A 21,127-nucleotide genomic window follows, 5' to 3' on the forward strand; every position below is an offset into this window, starting at 1 on the left:
GCTCAGTGCGGCCGCTGCGGCGCAGGGCCTTAACATCAACCCGGTTGCGAGCGCTCAGTGCTTGTGACCGGGTCTGAATGAGACCAATTGTCTCTCTGTGTGCAGAGAAAGATTCATGATAGCTTACATTTGCCCATCTGGTATGAGTTGAGAATACAGGATGGCGACCCTCCAATTGTCTTATAGACTAATTGGTACTATACAATATATTTAGAACAGGAACTAAGTGTCACTTGCTTAATTTGCCAGTTCTTTTATTGTTCAGTCTGTATCGTACACACATTTTTATATATTATAAGTCACATGATGTAACAATTTACAGTTTATCTTACTGTTATATAACTTACTGGATGATCTGCATTTAATCTCTACTGTTAATATTGAAAACTTACTATACATTTTCTTTATCAATTATTATGTTTTGCTTCAATAAAGACAACTTGATTAAAAAAAAAACAGAAAACTGCATACCTAAGAGGTAAATGCATTGTTTACTGCATATTCAGTTTGAAGAACCCTATGTAAGAAAATAAGGTACATTAAAACATTGTAAATATGCAATAACAATCAAAGAGTCATGGAATGACTTTATCATTTTACAGTATGTGCTTAAAATAAATCGACACATACAGAGCAGTGATAAGCAAATGTATATAGTTCAGAGGTTTCTAAATGCACATTAGGCCAGATTCTTTTTCAGTAGAAAGTTTCCTAGAAAAAGAAATTGCGTCAAGGGTGTCCATGCTCTGTGCCTTACATCAGTGATTTATTCTACACATTAAACTGTGCACTATATGGAACTTGTGGCAGTGTATACATATCACTTATGGACTGATCATTGTGTATACTAATGAATCTCTCCTGACATCCAATCTGCTGAAGCCTAACTCCTCATTTTCCAGGCTTCCACTCTGGGAAATCACACAAGCTACTTGTAGGGTCATTCACGGACAACTGTGCAGATATGATGGGAATTCCCTGCAGGAATTGGAAGCACTTAGGTACAGAACAGAGGAGTACCCGCAGTTTACCATTCATCTCTTGTCTCTCTCTCTGCTTATTTTTTCCCAGTGACCTGATGGGAATACCTGACAATTTGAATGGTAAGGATAGTCTACACTACACAGTGTTAACTTACCTAAGGCTTGCCAATAGCTGCTTAAAAGTCAGTGTTTTCTCTCTCCTTAGACTGCTCTCTGACATTTTGGATATCCACAAAGCTTTAATATCCTATATATCTGTAGGATTGGATCAATTTAGCCATTGCAGTGATTTAGTGGTCAGAGACCATTACTAGACATATTTTTAGATATGCAATCTTTGCAATAATGTGAAGAGAGGCAGTTATTGTTATTTTTATCCATATGGTGTTTATTATGTATCTAAATTACTGGTTCTATTCATATGCACATATCTATATTCCATAGTACCAAATTACCATGGTCAATTGGATTTTATTGTAATACTGTGTTTATTTGATGCAATGTATATTTATCATATTAAATGAGTAAAATAAACTGTGCTTATTTTTCTTTTGTGGATTGGAGTGTGTTACTCTCTTATCAGGTCCACATATTTGGCGCTGCCATTTTTTACTATATGTTCTAGCCTCTTTTAGTGTTTTTAGGGTGTTGATTGATCCCTAGGCTACCAGACTTTCCTACTAATAGCGATACTCAGAGTGCACCTGTACTTTTGGTCTTATATTATAAATAGATATTATATTATATTGTATAAATACATGTGGTCATGATTTACTAGAAAAAAGAGTTTAGTAGAGATGAGCAAAGCTGCAGGAGATTTTCTTGTTTATCAAATCATTTTGCAAAAGTTCCAGTGAAACATTGTTCGAGTTCCTCTTTTGTTTTGCAGTTCCACCCAATTTAAAGTCTACAAATAGTTCTGGAATGATGACTGCTCCTGGGTTTGGGTGGAGTACAATGATGGAGATTTGTACATATTAAAGGAAAAAAATTAAATCCTCACTGAACTTCATATGTAGAACTAAACAAATGTCATTTGTGGACTCTTTCTAAAACTCACATACAATCAAATTTCTATGATTACAGGATCTATCAATCCACTTCCCTTGTTCCATTATTTCTACACAGTTTTCACCTCGACCTCCATTAGGTTCACTTGGGTTCCAATTCTTATAAGAAATTTGGTTGCCATTGAGATAGACATAGGAACCTTCCACTTTTACGTCATTCATGCCAAGAAAAAATCTTTTGCCTCTTGTCTGCACAATGTGTAGTAAGGCAGAATTGTCTGCACTATTCAATGGAGCTGGTAGGGTTCCTTGTGCTCCACGGCAGGTGGCTAGGGCAATGTCGTAATTACCTTCCATTCCATTTGTGACATAGATTTTGTTTCCTGATGTCACCACTCCACTTTGGAAATAGGCAACTATTACAGAAAAGATGAGATTTGCATTAGCTTAGCAAAACAAATAAACAAAAGTTCATTCTTATTTAAGCATTTTAGTTGCAAAACAGTGGTATGAAAAAACTTTGTTAGTCATTTGTTTATTACAATATCGGGGGTCCGCAGTGCAAATGCATCATTGGAACTGCCAAGCTCCTCAACTAGTTCAAATGTACCTAGATTTTCTGCTGGGTTGCATAGGCTTTTGGATCAGAAAAGACACTTTTGGTGATGAGCAGAGCAGAACATTTTACATATAGGAGCTTATTCTATTTCACATTCAATGTGGCTGTGATTGCGGGCAGCTGCAGAAGTCGGATTTACTTAGTTATGCGAATACAAGATTCTATAGGGCTAATACTATAAATATCACCAAAGAGAATCCTGCAGCTACAGAATAAATCACAAGAGCTTGAAGGTCTTCTTAACCAAATTATATATTTTGGTGAGGCTATTCTCTCAGAGAACAGTATTTCTACCTGAGTCCAGCCATCAGTGTGGATGGCCTTTATGATTGCCGGGACCCCCCTGGCTTGTACCTATCAGCAGCAGTTCCTCCCTCTATACTCCCATCTGGTTGCTGCTTGCCTGATCCTTTGAGGTGGTGGCTACTTTTGGGGTAGTTCTGTCTGCTCTGCTGATGGATCCCTGGTATCAGATGCCCTTCTCTGCTGCCAATGGCTTTCCTGTGCTGTGAGCTGCATGTGTGGTGAATCTCCTGGATGCCAGAGCTTGCTCTATGGGCATCACAAGCCACCGTAGTGCCTTGTTTGACATCAGTGCTCCCAGTGGCTCGCTTGCGTCTGTTGTTAGGAGACGAGGATGCTGGGCGGCTACTCTGTTAGGTCCGCCTTCCTGACTGCTCTGTCACCTCTGCCTTTTTTTGATTGGATCCTCTACCTTTTTTACCACCCCTGGTTTTCTGCTCTGATGCTGGCAATAGCATTCAGTACATGCCTTCTGGTTCATGTGTGTGGATATCATCCTTGTGTTTGTTCCAGATTCTCCTGTCCAGCGTGTTTCTCAACAGTTTCAGCTGCACGCCAGTGTCTGAGTGGACTTTTAGTTCCTCTATGTCATGGCGGTCTCAGCCGCATGCCAGCGTCTGAGTGGACTTTTAGTTCCTTAATATCACGGCAGTCTCAGCCACACTACAGTGTCTCAGTGGACTCTTTGTTACTAACATCACGGCAGTCTCAGCCACACTGCAGTGTCTCAGTGGACTTTTAGTTCCTAAACATCACGCCAGTCTCAGCTGCTGTCTCTGCCGTACTTTAGTGTCCAACTGGACATTCTGTTACTAACATCATGGCAGTCTCAGTCACAGTACAGCATCTGAGTGGACTTTTGTTTCTTACATCCTGGCAGTCTCAGCCGCATCACAGCAATAAGGCTGCACCTCTGGCTAGTACACATCAGCCCTCAAGGCTGCAACTTGGCTCCAAGGCTGCATCTCAGCCAAATACACATCAGCCCTCAAGGCGGCAACTCAGCTCCAAGGCTGCACCTCAGCCAAGTACACATCAGCCCTCAAGGCTGCAACTTGGCTCCAAGGCTGCATCTCAGTCAAGTACACATCAGCCCTCAAGGCTGCAACCCAGCCCATGGCCACACCTCAGACAAGTTCACATCAGCCCTCAAGGCTGCAACTCAACCATAGGACTGTACCTTAGATTAGCACTCATCTGGTATCCTTGGATTCATTACTACCTCTAGTCTGTGTGAATCTCCCCAGGGATTCATAACCTTGGGACTGGTCTTGCAATTGCTGCTGCTTCTTTGAGCCTGAACAACACTTACCCTGCTAGTGTCTGGCTAGTTAGTGAGACTCTGCTGTTTGGAGTGGATTGCGTATCTTCTGGAGTCATTCTATTCATAGGTTGCTGATTGAAGAAACTCTCGAGGGATATATTTAGCTGCTATATAAACCACCTGTGTTGCTAACAAAAAGCTGCTGAAGTACACCACCCTCTTTTATTGGAAATTCAATGGACGCTCCCTGTACTGTTTTGCTGAGGTTGGTGGGTACTGTTACTTCTCAAAGCAGTGGCTTTCTGTTGTCTCTCTATTTTCTTTGGCTGTTACTGACTTATTTAAGAGCGCTGTATATTACCAGTATTCTCAATGTGTGTAGTGTTTTCTATTGGTTCTTTACTGACATCTAGTGGTGGGTACTGAAATTGCAACTCAGTCACTATTTAATGTTCTGTAATCTGTAGTTGTTTTGTGTCTATTTTCTAGTGTCATATGTGTCACACTATGTTTTGCAATATGTTCATGTCTGAAACTCAACAGGAGGCATGCTCTCCCCTACCCACTGTCCCTTCTGTTTTATCAGGGGTGACAGTCATGTCTTCAGTGTCTTTCACTGAAGCTTTTGTGAACCAGTTGGCCATAAAGTTGGCAGAGTTCTTGCTACCCTATATTGATGCCAAATTTGACCACATGCTTGCCACTCTTAGACCATAACCCTGTTCACTTAACAGTCCAAATCCATTATTCGGGGTATGACCTGGCACATTTTAAAGTCCACGCCCCTTGTCCAGTTACCCCAATTCAGATACGGAGAGAGTAGGAGACTGGTGATGATACTCCAATTAGCCCCGAAGCTCTTCCTGTTGTTTCTATGCCTATGTGTATCTTTAAGGGTGCATTTTTTACTCCTGACCCACCATCTTAAAGTTGTCTTACAAAAATGTACAGTTCTGATGCAGATTCTGATCCTCATTTCCATGACATTTGGGATTTCTGAATTTCCTGATCTATAATTCAGTTCATTGGGTGGAATATAGCAGATAACAGTTCTACTTTATTTGTCCCCACACAAAGCATACTGTACATTGTATTTTTTAGTGGTCTCCTAGGTGCCATTACATAAGCAATAACTTAAGACCCAATTGTCTGCTTTAAGCAATATGTTACCATATTTCTCAACAATAATTTTCAGATTTTTTAGCGATTCCCTGTATACTAACACATGACAATAGCTTCCCTACTCTTACTTTTTACTCATGGTTTGTGCTATATAGATTACCCTGTTCCATCACTTTTATCCCTGGTGGTCTATATTAGCTCATTGGCTAAGACAAGAAACACCATATGTTCTATTACCTAATGTCCATATGGCTATCAGAACTGTTATTGTCTTAAAATTGTGAGAGACATTTACTGTATATTTGTTTTTGTTTTTTACATGCTTCAGGGTTAATTTACATTTTATTATAGTTACATTTTTCACTCTGCCCTGGTAATTTCTGGGTGCAGAGATTTAGATTACCTAGGTGGAAAATTTAAAAAAATTAATAAGTTCTGAAGTGTACTCCTTTTATATACTGTATAGTTATTTTATTTTTGTTTTTCTCAAGTACTTTGTTTTTGTACTGTTCATGCACATATTTTTTGTGATTTGCTATAATGCAATACTTACAGTATTTGGGATTATACCTTTCAATGTTTATCACTCTCGATCCTTATTTGCATTGTAAAATTATGTCAAGTGTTGCTGTATGTTTATTTTGTATGCTTTGGAACAAATATATAAAAAAAAGTGACGATTTTATTTACCTTTCTTTAGAGAGGAAAGACTTGTATCTAGTGCAGCTATTCTGTTTTCCAAGATTGTGACTTTCATTGCCAGAGCAGTATCTAAGAATTAAAACCCAGGAAAAAAAATTTTAGTGACATAAAACTAGAGCAGACACTCAACATGAATGGTTCTTACCACTTCACGTAGATATACAAAGGCAACAAGCATGTTTCAGGATGAGGAGATCTATCTATCTCTGTTTGCCCTATCGAAAAAGATTTTTTGACAATTTGACAGTGTACCCAAGAACAGAAACAATATGCCAAAGTATCTGTGTAGCACAGTATAAGAGGTAGATGGATTACGCTCAAGGCAAGTAAGTGTTGTCCCTGATGCACACCATTGAAGTCTACATTATTTTCCTTGTTCAGCTACTCTTAAACTGCATACACACCTAAAGATTTTCTGTCCAACCATCCAACTAGTTGATTGGTTGGAATGAAAATCTGGTAAGGGTTGGGAGTAACTGATGATCAGCAATTTGTTCCTAAATGCCAGAAAACAGATGAAAATGATCGTCAGACAAGTTTGTTAAATGTTTGATCTAAACAATTTGTTCAAACAATAGTTTTGTCCATTTTCCGGCATTTGGGAGCAAATTGCTGATCGTTATTTGCTTTCATACCATACCAGATGGTGGACAATTAAGAAAATTGTATTTATTCTTTATATTTAAATAGCTAGTTAGTTGTGTGTTTTGATTTAAACTCCTTGTGTCTCCTCTTACAATAAACTTGGGTAGGATTAAAAATATATATATATATAAGAAAATTAAAATGGCCTTAAACGTTTACATTTGTCTTGATATTATTATCAGTCAGGATTTGTTTTCCCCAAACAAAAAATAAACCTACCTGTAGCTCCTTTGTCTCCTTTAGCACCTGCTGTCCCTGGTCTCCCAGCTGCCCCTGGAGTTCCTACTGTCCCTGCAGGACCTATTGGACCCTTGTCTCCTTTTATTCCTTGTGCACCTTTAAAATTAGATGGATCATATGAAGTTAAATGTGCATGTAGTTATCTATTTCTTGCCATTTTGATATGTATTTACCAAATACTGTAAATAATCATTTTAGGGATGAGCAAATCAACTCTGCTAATTCAGAAATGCAGACAAATTTCAGAGCTTTACTGCAGGTGAAATGACCACAATTATCTCAGCGCCTGGGCCGCACCTGAGAACAAAAAACCTGCTGTGGTTAAAAACAAGGAGAATTGCAATCCTACATCAACAAGAGAAAGCAAACACTTAACTGCGCTAGTGTTCTAGAATATGTATATTTTAATGAAACAAGTTAGATGACAATATTACAAATGAAACATCATCATGCACATAAATGACACTGTGTCATTTATGTGCATTATGATGTTTCATTTGTAATATTGTATCGGCTGACATTTCTATGACCCTTTTGTAGTGAGCCCCGGAGCAAGAGAATTTCTCTCTCACTCCAGGGCTTGCGCATGCGCAGTACCCCACAATCGACCCGCTTGCGAGCACTTTGCGCTCGCGAGCGGGTCTGAATCAGTCCTTAGTTTCATGGCCATGTAATCTATGGCAGTGTGCTTCTAGGACATCAAAAAAGATATAATGCTTACACACTAGACCAGTTTGTGTAGAGTATCTTGCATTGTTTTGATTTGCCTCTGCTCAGTAAGCGATCCTTCTGCACAATTCAAACTTTACAGGAAGGCAGAACGGGGTAGTTCAGAAATTGCTATCCAAATTGCTACCAACTATGATTTATAGCCAAATTAATAGCAGTGGCATAGTTACTGCAGATATATTAATAATGATAGAGCCATGGGTGAAAGTAGCTGATAGCTGAAGATTATGGAGCACATTGCAAGGATTGGATTAAGTTGGCCCTTAGTGACAGTCAGGGAGTCAGATGCTTTCTGTAAACACATTGGACCCGAGTCTAAGTCAGACACATCTGTGGCAGCTACTCTGTCCAGCTGTGGCAGTCTGGTTGCTATCTTATGTTGATGTGAGTATCCGCCTGTCTATGTAGATTAAACGTCCATCTTCATGTGTTTGGCTGACCCGCCCACTGGTTTTCCGTCCACTGAAGATCCATCAGAAACACTTGTCGCACTTGTGTATGCATGCTACAATAGAGCATGGTAGTCAGCCCACATGGCCAATACAGGACACTCCCATGAGATACATCTGTTCTATGTGTCCATACAGTAACCACCAAATCAGCACTCAGAAACACCTATAACGCTGAAAGAGAGATCTAACAATGGATGGATCACTCTATCTGCACTTTTAATCACTGTCTGTGTGCAAATGCATGGTATGGACCATGTGTACTGTACAATTGCTTTCTGTGACACATGTAGTTTGTACATATCCATGAGAACCAGTTTGCAGATATCCATGATTGGACTTGCATGAAACTCAGAATCAGGGTTATTGTCCATGCATTTTACATAAAGAATGCTGTCATCTGTTGTTACATCCTGGCTTTATTCTGAAACCCCATTTGTGCAGGTGAAGGCAGAAGCAGATGAGACCTGATTATGGGATTACTTGCAGGCAGCACTATTAGATCCATAATTAAAAAAAAAAAAACAAGATGGCTGGGGGGCAATTTTTAATTTCAAAATCATGAAAGACCCATGTTTAGCATCTCTCACTTTATCATATTTCTAATAAAGTTGTAATTTGTCTCCCTCAATAGTCTGGCATGACATTTGAGATTCACTATAAATACATGAATATTAGATTGAAATACTGTAGATAGGATGTAGTTTATATCCCGCTGTCTTGATTACTGCGCTCAGAATACCAGCACTGGAATCCCGATACCAGTAAAAATCCTGGTGCCAGAATCCCGACTGCCGGCATCTCAACGGGGGGGGTGGAGTTAAGGTTAAGCTACTTGGGGGGCCTTAGGTTTAGGTTGCATTGAGGGAGGGATAGGTTTAGGGGTAGGATACTTACAGACAGGTGTCAATATACTAACTCTGTCGGAAGGGGGGCGTCATCTGAATTCTTACCGCCAGGATCCTGAGCACCGGAATCCCATACACAACCCCTGTAGATCAGCTATTATAAAATTTGTGGTGCTCAGTAGTTTAAAGTACCTGGATTTCCCTTTTCTCCTTTGGCACCTTCAGATCCTTTTGCCCCTGTGACTCCTTGCGACCCAGTTGCACCTGCAGCACCTTTGGCACCTTGCGATCCAGGGACACCTGTTTCCCCTTTAGCACCAGCTAAACCGTTACTACCCTTTAATCCTTGTGGTCCTAGAACAAAGGTAATAAACCATAAATTAGATTTTCAGACAATATGATAACTACAAATGCACACAATATGGGTTTGAGGTCTAGGATTCAACTGAATAATAGGGATTTCATGAAAATTCAGTCTGTAAAAATCATAAAGTTGCCCACATTCACAATGTTGGTTTTTGTTGGTTTTTTGTAAAAAATATATTGTATATATCTGCGCTGTGTTTTTCAGAAGCTCATTAGTGCACAAACATAGAAATTAATTAAATTATGAGCGCTAAGCAAATTAATCAATCAATAAATAAGTAGTGGCACCTGTAAATAAAAGTATTAGTATAATGTGTTTATAGCTCCTTTTGGAGATTTTTGTGTGAGGCAAGGTCCGATCAATGGTCCCAATAGCCGCAATGATGCCAGCCGTATCTGTCCTTACCTTGTCCCTCCAGCGGTATATGGTATAGTCCAGATGGTGACGGTGATCTCTGGAGCCGAGTCTGGCCTGGACTCCTGCTCCCCACATGCCACTAGCGTCTGGCTGGATGCGGTCACGGGTGACTAAATTTTATGTTTAAATTTAGTCTAAAAGGTTTGTTCAAATGTCATAAAAATTATAAAAATGCATTTAGTTCAATATCTATATTCAAACCAAATGGTTGCAGGATTTTGAGATCATATATCCATTTTGTTTCCATTCTTTTAAGGCTATTTACAATATTACCACCTCTCCAATCTCTGTGAAGTTTTTGTATTGATATGAACTTCAAACCTACTGGATTTTTTTGATGTATTTCTGCAAAATGTTTTGATACGCTATGGGTTTGCAGACCTCTTTTTATATTGTAAATATGTTCTGCCAATCTTATTTTCAATACATTTTAAAGACACAATTAACATATATATATATCCATATTTTTATAAATTCAATATGTGGCACCTTATTTATATAAATTTATAAAATGGAGAGCGACACATGGGTACCGCTCTTTTTTAACCATTTCCGGTTATCACTTCCAGTTTTTTAATGAAAGATCAATAATGTTTTTTTAGGTATTTAAACCAACAGTATGGACAGCAATGCCATCCTTGAAAAAGTGCTTTAGGGCATGAAACGCGTTGGAGGCAGTAGGTGTTAGGCATCCAGTATCAAGGTCTCCCGGCAAGCAAGCTGTCCGCATCCGCTAGCAAATCCCACTGACGTCATCACCCGTGGCTGCATCTGGCCAAACGCCAGCAGCACGTGGGGAGCAGGAGTCCATGCCAGACTCGGCTCCAGAGATCACCATCACCATCTGGACTTATACCATAAGGAACGCCCGCTGTAGGGACAAGTTAGGGACAGATAGGGCTGGCATCATTGCGGCTTTTGGGACAATTGATCGGACCTCACCTCACACAAAAATCTCCAAAGGAGCTATAAACACATTATACTAATACTTTTATTTACAGGTGCCACTACTTATTTATTTATTGTTGTTTTTTTGTATTGTGTGATTACATTCAATGAGCTCTTCCAGTGGTAGCTAAGTATGGCACATAAAATGTCTTACATGAAGTATATAAACTAAAAACATCTTTTACAGAAATAAAATTATTCAAGTATAAAACACAGCACAGGAAAATGACTATAAAATGACTGGGGGTTGTAAATGTAGCAGTTATAAAAATGGAGACGTGTTGGCACTGTTTTTGGGGTGTGCCAAAGTCAGAGGCTGTGTCTTCTAAAGCAGATTGACTGGCCACGCTATCTTAGTTGGGGTGGACATCTTAGGGTTGCTCAGATGTCCGATGGTTCTGATCTTTGGCCGAAACTGTGTCTTCTGATGCAGGGAATCAGAGAAGCCAGCAGTGGATCAGAGAAGCCGGCAGTGGGCGTTTTTTTTTCAAAAGATGGCTCCTGCGGCATTTGCATAAATTTTCCGATCCGCTGCTGCAGAAGATGCAGCACCGACCCAGACTGGTCCACATCTGAATCACCCCTATAGTTACAATTATGTGTTGATAAATATGATATTTTTTTGGCCTTTTCTGATAGAAAATGCCTTTTACCTGCAATTAAGTAATAGCTATACTCAGTTACAATGGCAGTACTGAACCACAGTAGTAAGGGTTAGCTTACTGTTCAACATTTCTTCAGCATTTGAAAAATGTTTTTTCTTGTTTGTTCTTTTAAATGCAAGCAATGTTGTGACAATGGTTAAATAGACTTGATCATTAGAAGGGATTACTTCTTCATTAAGACGTCAAAGCAGCTTTATGATAAATATGCACATTTGTATGTTTACAAATATTTTAATAAAAAATCTATTTGTAAAAAGACCTTTTAATATAAATTTACAGAGTTATTGCATATGTAGATACCTATAATATTCGGTCACCTTAATCAGAATTTCACAATGATTTTAGTGAATGATACTGTACAAATATTTTTTTTTTCTGGAAGCTAAACTTACAATTACTATTTATTATTTAGACCTTTCCAGATTAATATATTATTTTTTGGAGGACTGGGCTAAAAATAATGTCTTCTATGAGAATTAAGGAGCATAAAAGAGTGCAGGAATGTATGAGGTTGAGGTGAAGGCAGTGAAGATAGCCAGTAGCGAGGTACAAAGTAGTGTTGTAACAACAGACTAAGAAAATGAATACTCGTATAGTAAGTATAATTCATATATTTTGTTTTCAAATGTTAAATTCACCACACTATAGGAGTAGTTGGTTCTGGCAAATTATCTTTTTTTGCTGTTAAGAAAGCATTTGCTATTGGCTAATATACACTTAGATTATTCTCGGACTGTTTCCATGCTATTAAGCAAGTGTATACTAGAGGAATGCATTTTATGGAAATATTTTAGTTTGTTTATTACATTTAGGAATTCCCAGAAGCCTGCCTGAGTCTGGGATTTCTACACTACTATACTTACTCTATGCAGGACATCTAATTTATATAAAGGAGATCCTGTAACCTACAAAAAAGACTACATCATATCATATGGATATATATGCTTTTTGCATCTGACAACATTTGTAATTATATTAATTAATAAGCATTTAGGAGTACTATAATGGAAGTACCTGTATCTCCTTTGTCTCCTTTGGATCCAGCAGCTCCCTTGATACCTTGGACCCCAGTTACTCCTGCTGATCCCATAGCACCTTTAGCACCTGGAGCTCCGGGAGTACCTGTTGTCCCTGTAGCACCTATCAGTCCTCTTTCCCCTTTTACACCTTGCACACCTTAAAGCAAAAACATATATAAATCAATACATGTTTATGCTTTGTGAATTGATTGAATATAGTTTTCTGTTTTAAACAAATAAATATAACTAAATATTTAGAAATTGAAGACTGTACTAAAAAACCTTTATAGTCATTACCAGCTCGTAACCTGTTATCCTGCTTAATATTTATCATCATTTCCACATTTCACCTATATTACTTTAAGCTTAACTTCAGTATATCTGTATTCAGCTCTTGTAGAAGCATAACACATTGGTGTATTAGGGAACCAAAATATGTAACGAAACATTTCAGATATAATTAAATAGTTTATCATACCGGGATCTCCTTTATCACCCTTTGCACCAGCAATTCCAGAGGATCCGATGGCACCTTTTGCACCTGGGATGCCTGCAGCACCGGTGGCCCCTGTTGCACCGGGCACTCCCTTTTCTCCTTTCAGACCTTGAAGACCTTACACAAGAAATAGCATAGAATGTTTAATTATATATTCTATAAATAAAATCTGATTTTGGGTACTTAAAAATAATAAAATGTTTTAGATTACCTAGATCACCTTTGTCTCCTTTGGCTCCAGCAGCACCTTTAGTACCTGGGGTTCCCGAAGCACCAGCTGCACCTGTAGCACCTTTAGCACCTGCAATTCCATCAGCACCTTTTCCTCCTGAGGGACCCATTGAGCCCTTTTCTCCTTTAAGACCCTGTTGACCTTAAATAGCAGATAGTGGATATAATTCTATCACAATGACTGACCTCCTAATTATAATGGATATAATACAAATCAAGCTTAATAGAGTAGGACATTTAAAGCAGGTTTGTTGAACATTTTGGGGACATTTCTAAATAAGAAAAAACACAGAAGGATAGAGCAATGCTTTTGCTTCTTTGTGAAATGATGCTTATAAAATAACTTTCGTAAACATGTTTATTTCAGTCAGTGGCGTCACAAGGGGGGTGCGGGGGGAACGGCCCACATCGGGTGTCACCCTTCAAGGGGGTGACACCAAAGAGCAGCGTGCACACACCCGCGGGCTGCACCGCATCCGCACTCCCTTTCCCGGCACCACCGCACCCCGCCACTGCCTGGAGTCACTCACCGCATCCAGCGTACAGTGCCACACACAGACACAGAGCGGCCTGTGTGTGGCTCTGGACGCCAGCTGCCAGGGCCGTCATCAGGGGGGGAAAGCCAGTACTGATGTACCGGGCTAGGTGGGGGCCCGCACCGCACATGCATTGAGTAGGAAGCAGTTTCCTGGTAGAATTAGCAGTGCTGCGGGCCCCTTGTCACTCATACACTCAGGGCAGAAGGGACTATGAGCACGGTAGTTGCATGCCCCGGGACACCCTAGGTAACCACCAATAGGATGTTGTTATCTCGGCTGACTGCCAGGCTCGTCCTGTTGCCCGCCCCCAACTCCTCCTCCCCTGCTCTAGGGGAAACTCTGCACGCGGTCAGTGTTACCCTGCTCCTCTCATCCTCACACCGCCTTCTCAGCAATCAATGTGGAAGGAGCAGCTTTTCATGTCTGCAGCTCCTCCCATCTGGGAACATGGAGGGAAGAGGGATACCTGAGACGGACTGCTGCTATCAGGTACCAGTCCCTCCATACCGGGTCACCACTGACTGAGCCTGTTCACGCAGTTCATTATTATAATATGGCAGGAAGGGGGGACTATATATTACTATATACTACTATTACACAGCGCTGTACATGGAGGGGTTGAGGCTCTGTGTAATAGCAGCATCAGTCATTGTGCAGCTACTCAAACTGTAAACCCTGTAATAAATGGGCACCTGGATATAACCACAGACTTACTGAGAAAGGAGGCCCTAACTACCCTTACTAGTGATACATAGGGGGGCCCTTAAATGCTATGTTCCTATTGAGTATTGTAATGAGGTGATTATACATAGTTAGTGCCTCTATACAGCTCCCCACTACGTGACATGGGGATTCTACACAGTGTGCTCTTTGCTTCCTTCCCCAAGTGTGCCTCCGGCCCCCACCCCACACCAAGTGAGCCTCTGCCCCCTCCCCACCCCAAGTGTGCCTCCGCCCCCACCCCAAGTGTTCCTCTGCCCCCTCCCCACCCCAAGTGAGCCTCTGCCCCCTCCCCAACCCCACACCAAGTGGATCTCTGCTCCACCCTTCCCCAGGTACTTCTATCACCACCTCCCTTTTTCTGACCTTGCTTCCACCCTCATCCCAAAAAGTACTTACCCCCCCTCCCCAAGACTGGTGGCTGTGATCAGAAGTAGCCCAGACAAATGGAAGCATGACCTTGATCATCGCCACATAAATTACAGGCTTTTTCTCCCCCTTTAAAGGGTTGTCTATAACCCTGCTATGAGGTGCATGTTCTTGCTCCAGGTGTCTGCACTCCATTAAATATCTGAGTCAAATGATTTGGAAGCCGGGGGCCCTGCCTGTTTCATCTGTACTGGGCCCCACAATTCCTGATGGCAGCCCTGCCGGCCGCGGTGACGTCATCACGCATGTGGCACGCCGGAGGAGATGGAGAAGAAGATGCGCGCCCGGACATCGCGAAGAGAGGTAAGTACTATTGCACAGGGGAGGGAGCACAGCATAAGGGGCGTTACTGTGGGCACAGTATAAGGGCACTACTGTCTGGGGGCACCACTGGGGGTACTGTATAAAGACACAGTATAAGGGCACTACTGTCTGGGGGCACTGCATAAGGGGAGCTCCTGGGGCCGGGCATTGTATAAGGGTCACTACTGGGGGCATTGCATAAGAGCACTACTGGGGGTACTGTATAAGGGCACTACTGGGAACACTGCAAAAGGGGAGCTCCTGGGGGTATTGTAAAAGTGGCACTGCATAAGAGCTCTACTGGGGTTACAGTATAAGGGCACTACTGTCTGGAGGCACTACTGGGGGCACTGCATAAGAGGAGCTCCTGGGGGTATTGTATGAGGAGCACTACTGGGGGCACTGCATAAGGAGCACAGCGTAAGGGACTTTAATACAGGAGGCATTTCATAAAGGGCTATAATACAGGGGCATTGCATAAAGGGGTATAATACAGGGGGCAGTGCACAAACAGGCACTACTAAAGGGGTAACTGCATAATGGGCACAGCTATAGGGGGCTTTGCATAAGGGGCACTACTACTGGGGCATTGCATAAGGGGCACTACCATAGGTGGCATTGAATAAGGTGCACTACTACTGTGGGCATTGTATAAGGGGCACTACTGTGGGCATTGTGTATAAGGTTCGATAATGTGGTCATTGTGTAAAATGGGCACTACTGTGTGCCAGAACATAAATAAGGGACACTACTTTATGGTGTAATGTGAATCAGGGGCACTGTGCGGTGTAATGTGGATAAGATTGTGCTACTGTGTGGAGTAATTTGAATTTGGGATAGTATTGTATGACAATGCCCCTTTCTTTCGAGATCACGCCCCTTTTTTGCACCACACCCCTAAGGCGCATGCTGTCCTTTTATTGATAAATCACTGAGGAATGGGGGTGTTGTTCCACCACGTCTCTAGGTCCACTTTAAGCACTGCTACCCAGAATATCGGGCGTGGCATCATCACCTTGGTCCCGAATTTTTATTTTGGACGGAGGGGGTGTCACCATGCAGCACAGCACCGGGTGACACCAACCCTAGTGACGCCTCTGATTTCAGTCTCACATCAAACAGTTGATATTGTCACACAAAATTAAGTGATCTATAAAGAGTGTCATCAAGTCATGTTTTAACATGTGTAATTCTGCATCTGGTCCTGAAATATGACTTTACTGTATTAGCAATTAGCAGTCAACTGAACAGGACAACAAGGACTGTTGGTAAGTGGCTGGTCTCCCAAGCTCTACCGTTGCGCTCGTTCCTAATAGTGTGTGCTTAAATTCAGACATGCTTTTATCATAACAATCTACTGTACTAATACATCAGTATGTAGCTAGTGTAGACTGAGATACATGTTTTTGCAGGATCCAGAACTTAAACACTGTTAATATTAGTAAAAATTTTTTGCATGCCAACCTGCAAAATAAACAGTGGTCCCATATGAAGGTTATACCAGTATTCAAAACAGTATGTTTATATTAATAGAACTAGTCTCACATTTAGACAAATCTAGTTCCAGTTGTGGCCTTCTCCTAATACACTATGGAACTATGGGCCTGATTCAGACCCGCTCGCAAGTGGGTCGATGTTCTGGACTGAGCATGCGCACGACGGAGGGAGCTCCGTCGTGTGCATGCGCCAGACGCGACGAGCGAAAGAAAGTCCTTCGCTCGTTGTGTCCGATCAAAGGGGGCGTGCTGTCAATGTTGATTGACAGCACGCCCCCATTGGTAGGCGTGCCGGGGGCGTGCCTCCCTGACGGGGGCGTTCCCACGGGAACGCCTCACGTCAAAAGCCAGCCCACTGACATCACTAGTGATGTCAGTGGGAGTGATTTTGGCTCTGATAGAGCCAAAATCACTCCGGAGCTTGCGGTTGAAAACCTCAACCGCAGGCTACGGCTCGCAATTTCGACCATCGCGGCCATCAAAATGCACGCTCGTATTGCCTGTGGGTGGTGACCCACAGCTATACGAGCGTCCAGAAGGACGCTCCATTTTCATGGAGGCCGGCCCTCATTCAGAGCGTGCGCTCTGCTCAGAGCGTACGGCTCTGTATGAGGGCCTATATCTGGTTTAACATTTAGCAGTCTACTTATTTTTAGATTATTTTGATCAACCTTTGAAATGTACATCATTGGGATTTGTGTTACCTTGTGTGCCATTGGTCCCTTTATCACCTTGTTCACCTTTTTGACCTTGGGGACCTGCTTTCCCTGGTGATCCTGGATTTCCTTTTAAGCCTGGGCTTCCTGTTTGTCCCAGTGGTCCTATAACAAAAATTATAAAAGTATTAACTGTATTTACAAAATCAGATCTTCATATTATATAATTTATACATGTTTATTTTGTACCAAGTTAAAAAACAAAATCTTGCTACAGTAAATCAAATAATCATCATAGTATATTTACACATCTTGGTATTTTAAACCAATTTTGTGAAATGCAGAAAACTATGGGGGGCTTAAGGGACCTACATACTATGCCTTGGAGAGAGATACAGTGGATATATATAAAGTACCAACCAGTCAGCTCCTAAATGTCACTTTGCATGCTGTGTGTGAAAAATGGCAGGAGCTGATTGGATGGAACTTTATCTCCATCCACTTAATCTCTCTCCAAGGCTTAGTACATAGACCCCTCAAGTTGGCGCAATGGACGCAATGTGCTGTTTCACAAAAAGCACATCCCACCCACCAGCATCACACATTTTCCCTCACACCCTACAGAGGGGCAAGGATACACTTACAATGTTGGCCCTACCGTATATGACAGACATGTGTGCAGCCTGGCCGGGTTGAATTTTCCCCTATGATCACTGATATATCCAGTTACAAAAGTAATTTCATATCATAATCTCCACCATGTACAGAGCTGCAAGCTAAGTGGGAGCTTTTAAATAGCAGATACATTTCCGCCACTAGTCAACAATCTGAATTTGAGGGCCACTGTATTGAGGAGACAAAGAATATTTGTTCTATTCTGAAACCTGTATGTGATCTATTAAAAAATATATAGCAGGCTGGACAAACCTGAATTTAATGGAAGTCTAGGCATGTCTATTTATCTGTCAGAGACTGTATTATATGATTTATTTGTTATATCTCCATCAAATAATTAATCCCTTTTTGTTTAAAAATTTTTCTATATTGATTCTATTGTTGACATTATTAAAAACAAAAACATAGAACAAGTTAAGGCTTGTGCAGCGTTTTTAATAGTTTTTTGTGTGAAAGTCACTAAAAATAATGTATGACATTGTAAACTGTATAAGTTTGCAACATCAACATGTGAAAAAAACATCAATGCTAAAACGCAAGTTCAATATGGGAAACCATCTGGTAAGATTTACTAGTACATATTGATTGAAGGTTGTAAATGTACATGAAGATTGATATGGAAGGAGTTTGAAATTTGAGTGATCTAGTTCAGGGATTGGAACAAGTGACATGTTTTCAAGGAGCAAGGAGTGGAATGTATTATACCTGTCATCCAAGTTAGAGACATTGAGGGAGCAGAGCTGTAAAAGAGATTTACACAAGTGAAGTTCCTAAGGCCAGTATACAGAGACAGGTAAGAATACCACATGCTGATCTGAGTGTGATTGTTATGCTGAGTGTGAGTGAATTCTAAGTGCAAGTGAGATGTAGGGACTGTAACTGCTGACTACCTGATAAGTGCAGGTGAACATCAGTTATGAAAGACTGGAATATGAGAGCAATCCATTCAATATTCTAATGCAAACATGGTGTCCCAGCAAGTAAGGAATCCATGCAAGTAGAGAATTCAGTAACATCATCCAGATGTAGTTCTTTAAGCAAGGTTAAGTGAATTCTCAATCAATCAGTTATGGTCAGTTTTACTCAAACTTAAAGAGATAACAGATTAAGTTATTTTTGTTACTTTTGGCCCTTTGTGTATGTGTAAAATATTTACATACATACAAAAAAAGATGACAATAATCTGTACATGTCACTAAGTTTTTGCTTTCTATAAATAATCAATTCAATTGGAAATGTATAATTAAACGTATTTCTGTCAATTACTGATTTTTACCTAGTTCACCCTTCTGACCATGCATTCCATCTCTCCCATCTCTCCCATTAAGACCTTGAAATCCTTTGATAACTGAGCATACAACAGGTTTCTCTTCATTTTGACATGACACCAGGAGGAAAGTCATGACCATGGCTGTGATAAGTGTTAAGTACAGACCCATGTTTGTATAGCTCTGCCTGCAATACAATTCACATTTACAGTATATTTAACATTGTTATGAGAGAGTTCAGAAAAACATTATACAGTATATATAACACTCCTCACCTTTATGTAACACACACACACACACACACATATATATATATATATATATATATATATGTCTAAACAGGTCCCCTTTAAAGAACAATGTGGCAGTGATAGTACAAAAACGTGTATTAAGTCATTACAGTGACATCCATGTGAAGCCACTGTAATGACTTAATACACGTTTTTGTACTATCACTACTGGGAGTGCCGCCTTGTTCTTTAAAAGGGACCTGTGGAGAATATATATATATATATATATATATATATATATATATATATATAGATCAGATACAGTAGTAGCAATGATTTTGATTCAAGGGAAAAACTTACCTCGGTGAAGAATTAATGTACTGTGAAAAATAATTTAAATATTGCTGCCTTGTCTGTTCCAATTTGTAAGATGCAGTGACCCGTTTCAACTAAATCCTGTTCTTATACCTCTTGCTTACCATAGTGAACTCTGACTTTTGTGGGAAATTTACAGTGGTTGCAAAATATCCTTGTGATTATGTTATCTACACAGTACTTTCCAGTGAAATGTTACAACTATGTTGCAATCACTATTTGCATATCTTAAGAAAATGTATAGCAATAAAGAAAAAGAAAAAATGTAGCAAAATCATAATGGTGGCTTTTTTAAATAAAAAAACCCCCAAAAAAACCCCAACACAATAATAACAAGAGTATGTTACTAAAAAAATCTATATAATAGTTATATGCAGAGGAAGCACCATGATATACAGGGGCATTTTAAGAGAGGAGGGGGCCCGTGAGCGGCCTCAGTTTGGGCCCCCTCCTCTCTGTCAGTGGCTTGCCTCAGTGCACTAACGCTGTAGATTCTGGATTCCTGCCAGAATCTACTGCGCATGCATGGGTCTCCGGGAAAATGTCAGCCACACCTACTTTCCCGGGGACATCTTTTCTGCGCATGCGCAGATCACTTGGAAAATGGCCACTGTAATTTTCCCAGTGAGTGTTTGCTGCTCTGCAGGACCGATCCGGCGCTGCGGTTCAACACTTCGGGATCGATGGGAGAGGTAAATATAATTACCTATGAGTGCAAGGTGTGCGGTGTGGGCCCCCCTGGACGCAGGGGCCTGTGTGCACCGCACACCTTACACCCATTATAAAGACGCCTATGATCATATAGTATAAGGGATCTCTTATTGTGCATGGTATACAAATGGCAAAACCTCATCATAAAACCATTTTTTTTTAACAAATATTTTTATTTTTTTTTGATATTCACACATGTATCCCCTCCAAATGGCATTCCTTCTCTTGCAAGTTTATACAATCTGCTCTTAGTAGATAAGTCAGTCTCATATACAATAAAGTAGGGATGTGTGCCGACCCCCATTTTTTGGTTTTGCTTTTGGATCTTTATCTCATTCAAGGTTTTGGATCTGGATTTGGTTTTGCAAATTACCCTCAAGTGTTTCGGTTTTGATTGGGATTTTTTAAATACAAAATAGATAAAAAGTTTTAAAAACAGCTAAAATCATATGCAATTCAAAACCTGAAATTTGGATTTAAAATCTGAATTCCGAACTGCAAAAAGATCAGAACCACAACCCGAATTTACCTGGTATCTCCTCAGGAGATTAGAACCATGACTCGGATTTACCCGGATTCACGCAATTCGGGTGGATTCGGATTTCTGGAAGACCGAACCGCACATCTCTACAATAAAGACTATATATCACGTATTAGACATAAGTTGA

At 40.6% G+C, this 21,127-nt stretch overlaps 1 protein-coding gene across 1 annotated transcript; it reads right to left on the bottom strand.

Annotated features, from left to right (window-relative positions):
- Positions 1-237: 237 nt before the first annotated feature.
- On the bottom strand, positions 238-19,856 carry LOC148443255 (uncharacterized). Its single transcript, XM_088463046.1, has 10 exons — positions 19,734-19,856; positions 19,152-19,330; positions 17,249-17,365; positions 13,038-13,199; positions 12,809-12,943; positions 12,326-12,487; positions 9,107-9,268; positions 6,868-6,984; positions 5,992-6,072; positions 238-2,409 (listed from the first exon to the last, which is right to left on the bottom strand). The coding sequence occupies exons 2-10, from the start codon at positions 19,312-19,314 to the stop codon at positions 2,033-2,035; spliced, it is 1,476 nt and encodes a 491-aa protein (XP_088319172.1). The 5' UTR covers positions 19,315-19,330; positions 19,734-19,856; the 3' UTR covers positions 238-2,032.
- Positions 19,857-21,127: the final 1,271 nt, after the last annotated feature.

The sequence above is a fragment of the Taudactylus pleione genome, unplaced genomic scaffold (genome assembly GCF_031769625.1).
Source record: "Taudactylus pleione unplaced genomic scaffold, aTauple2 ptg001314l, whole genome shotgun sequence".
Classification (NCBI taxonomy): Eukaryota; Metazoa; Chordata; class Amphibia; order Anura; family Myobatrachidae; genus Taudactylus; species Taudactylus pleione.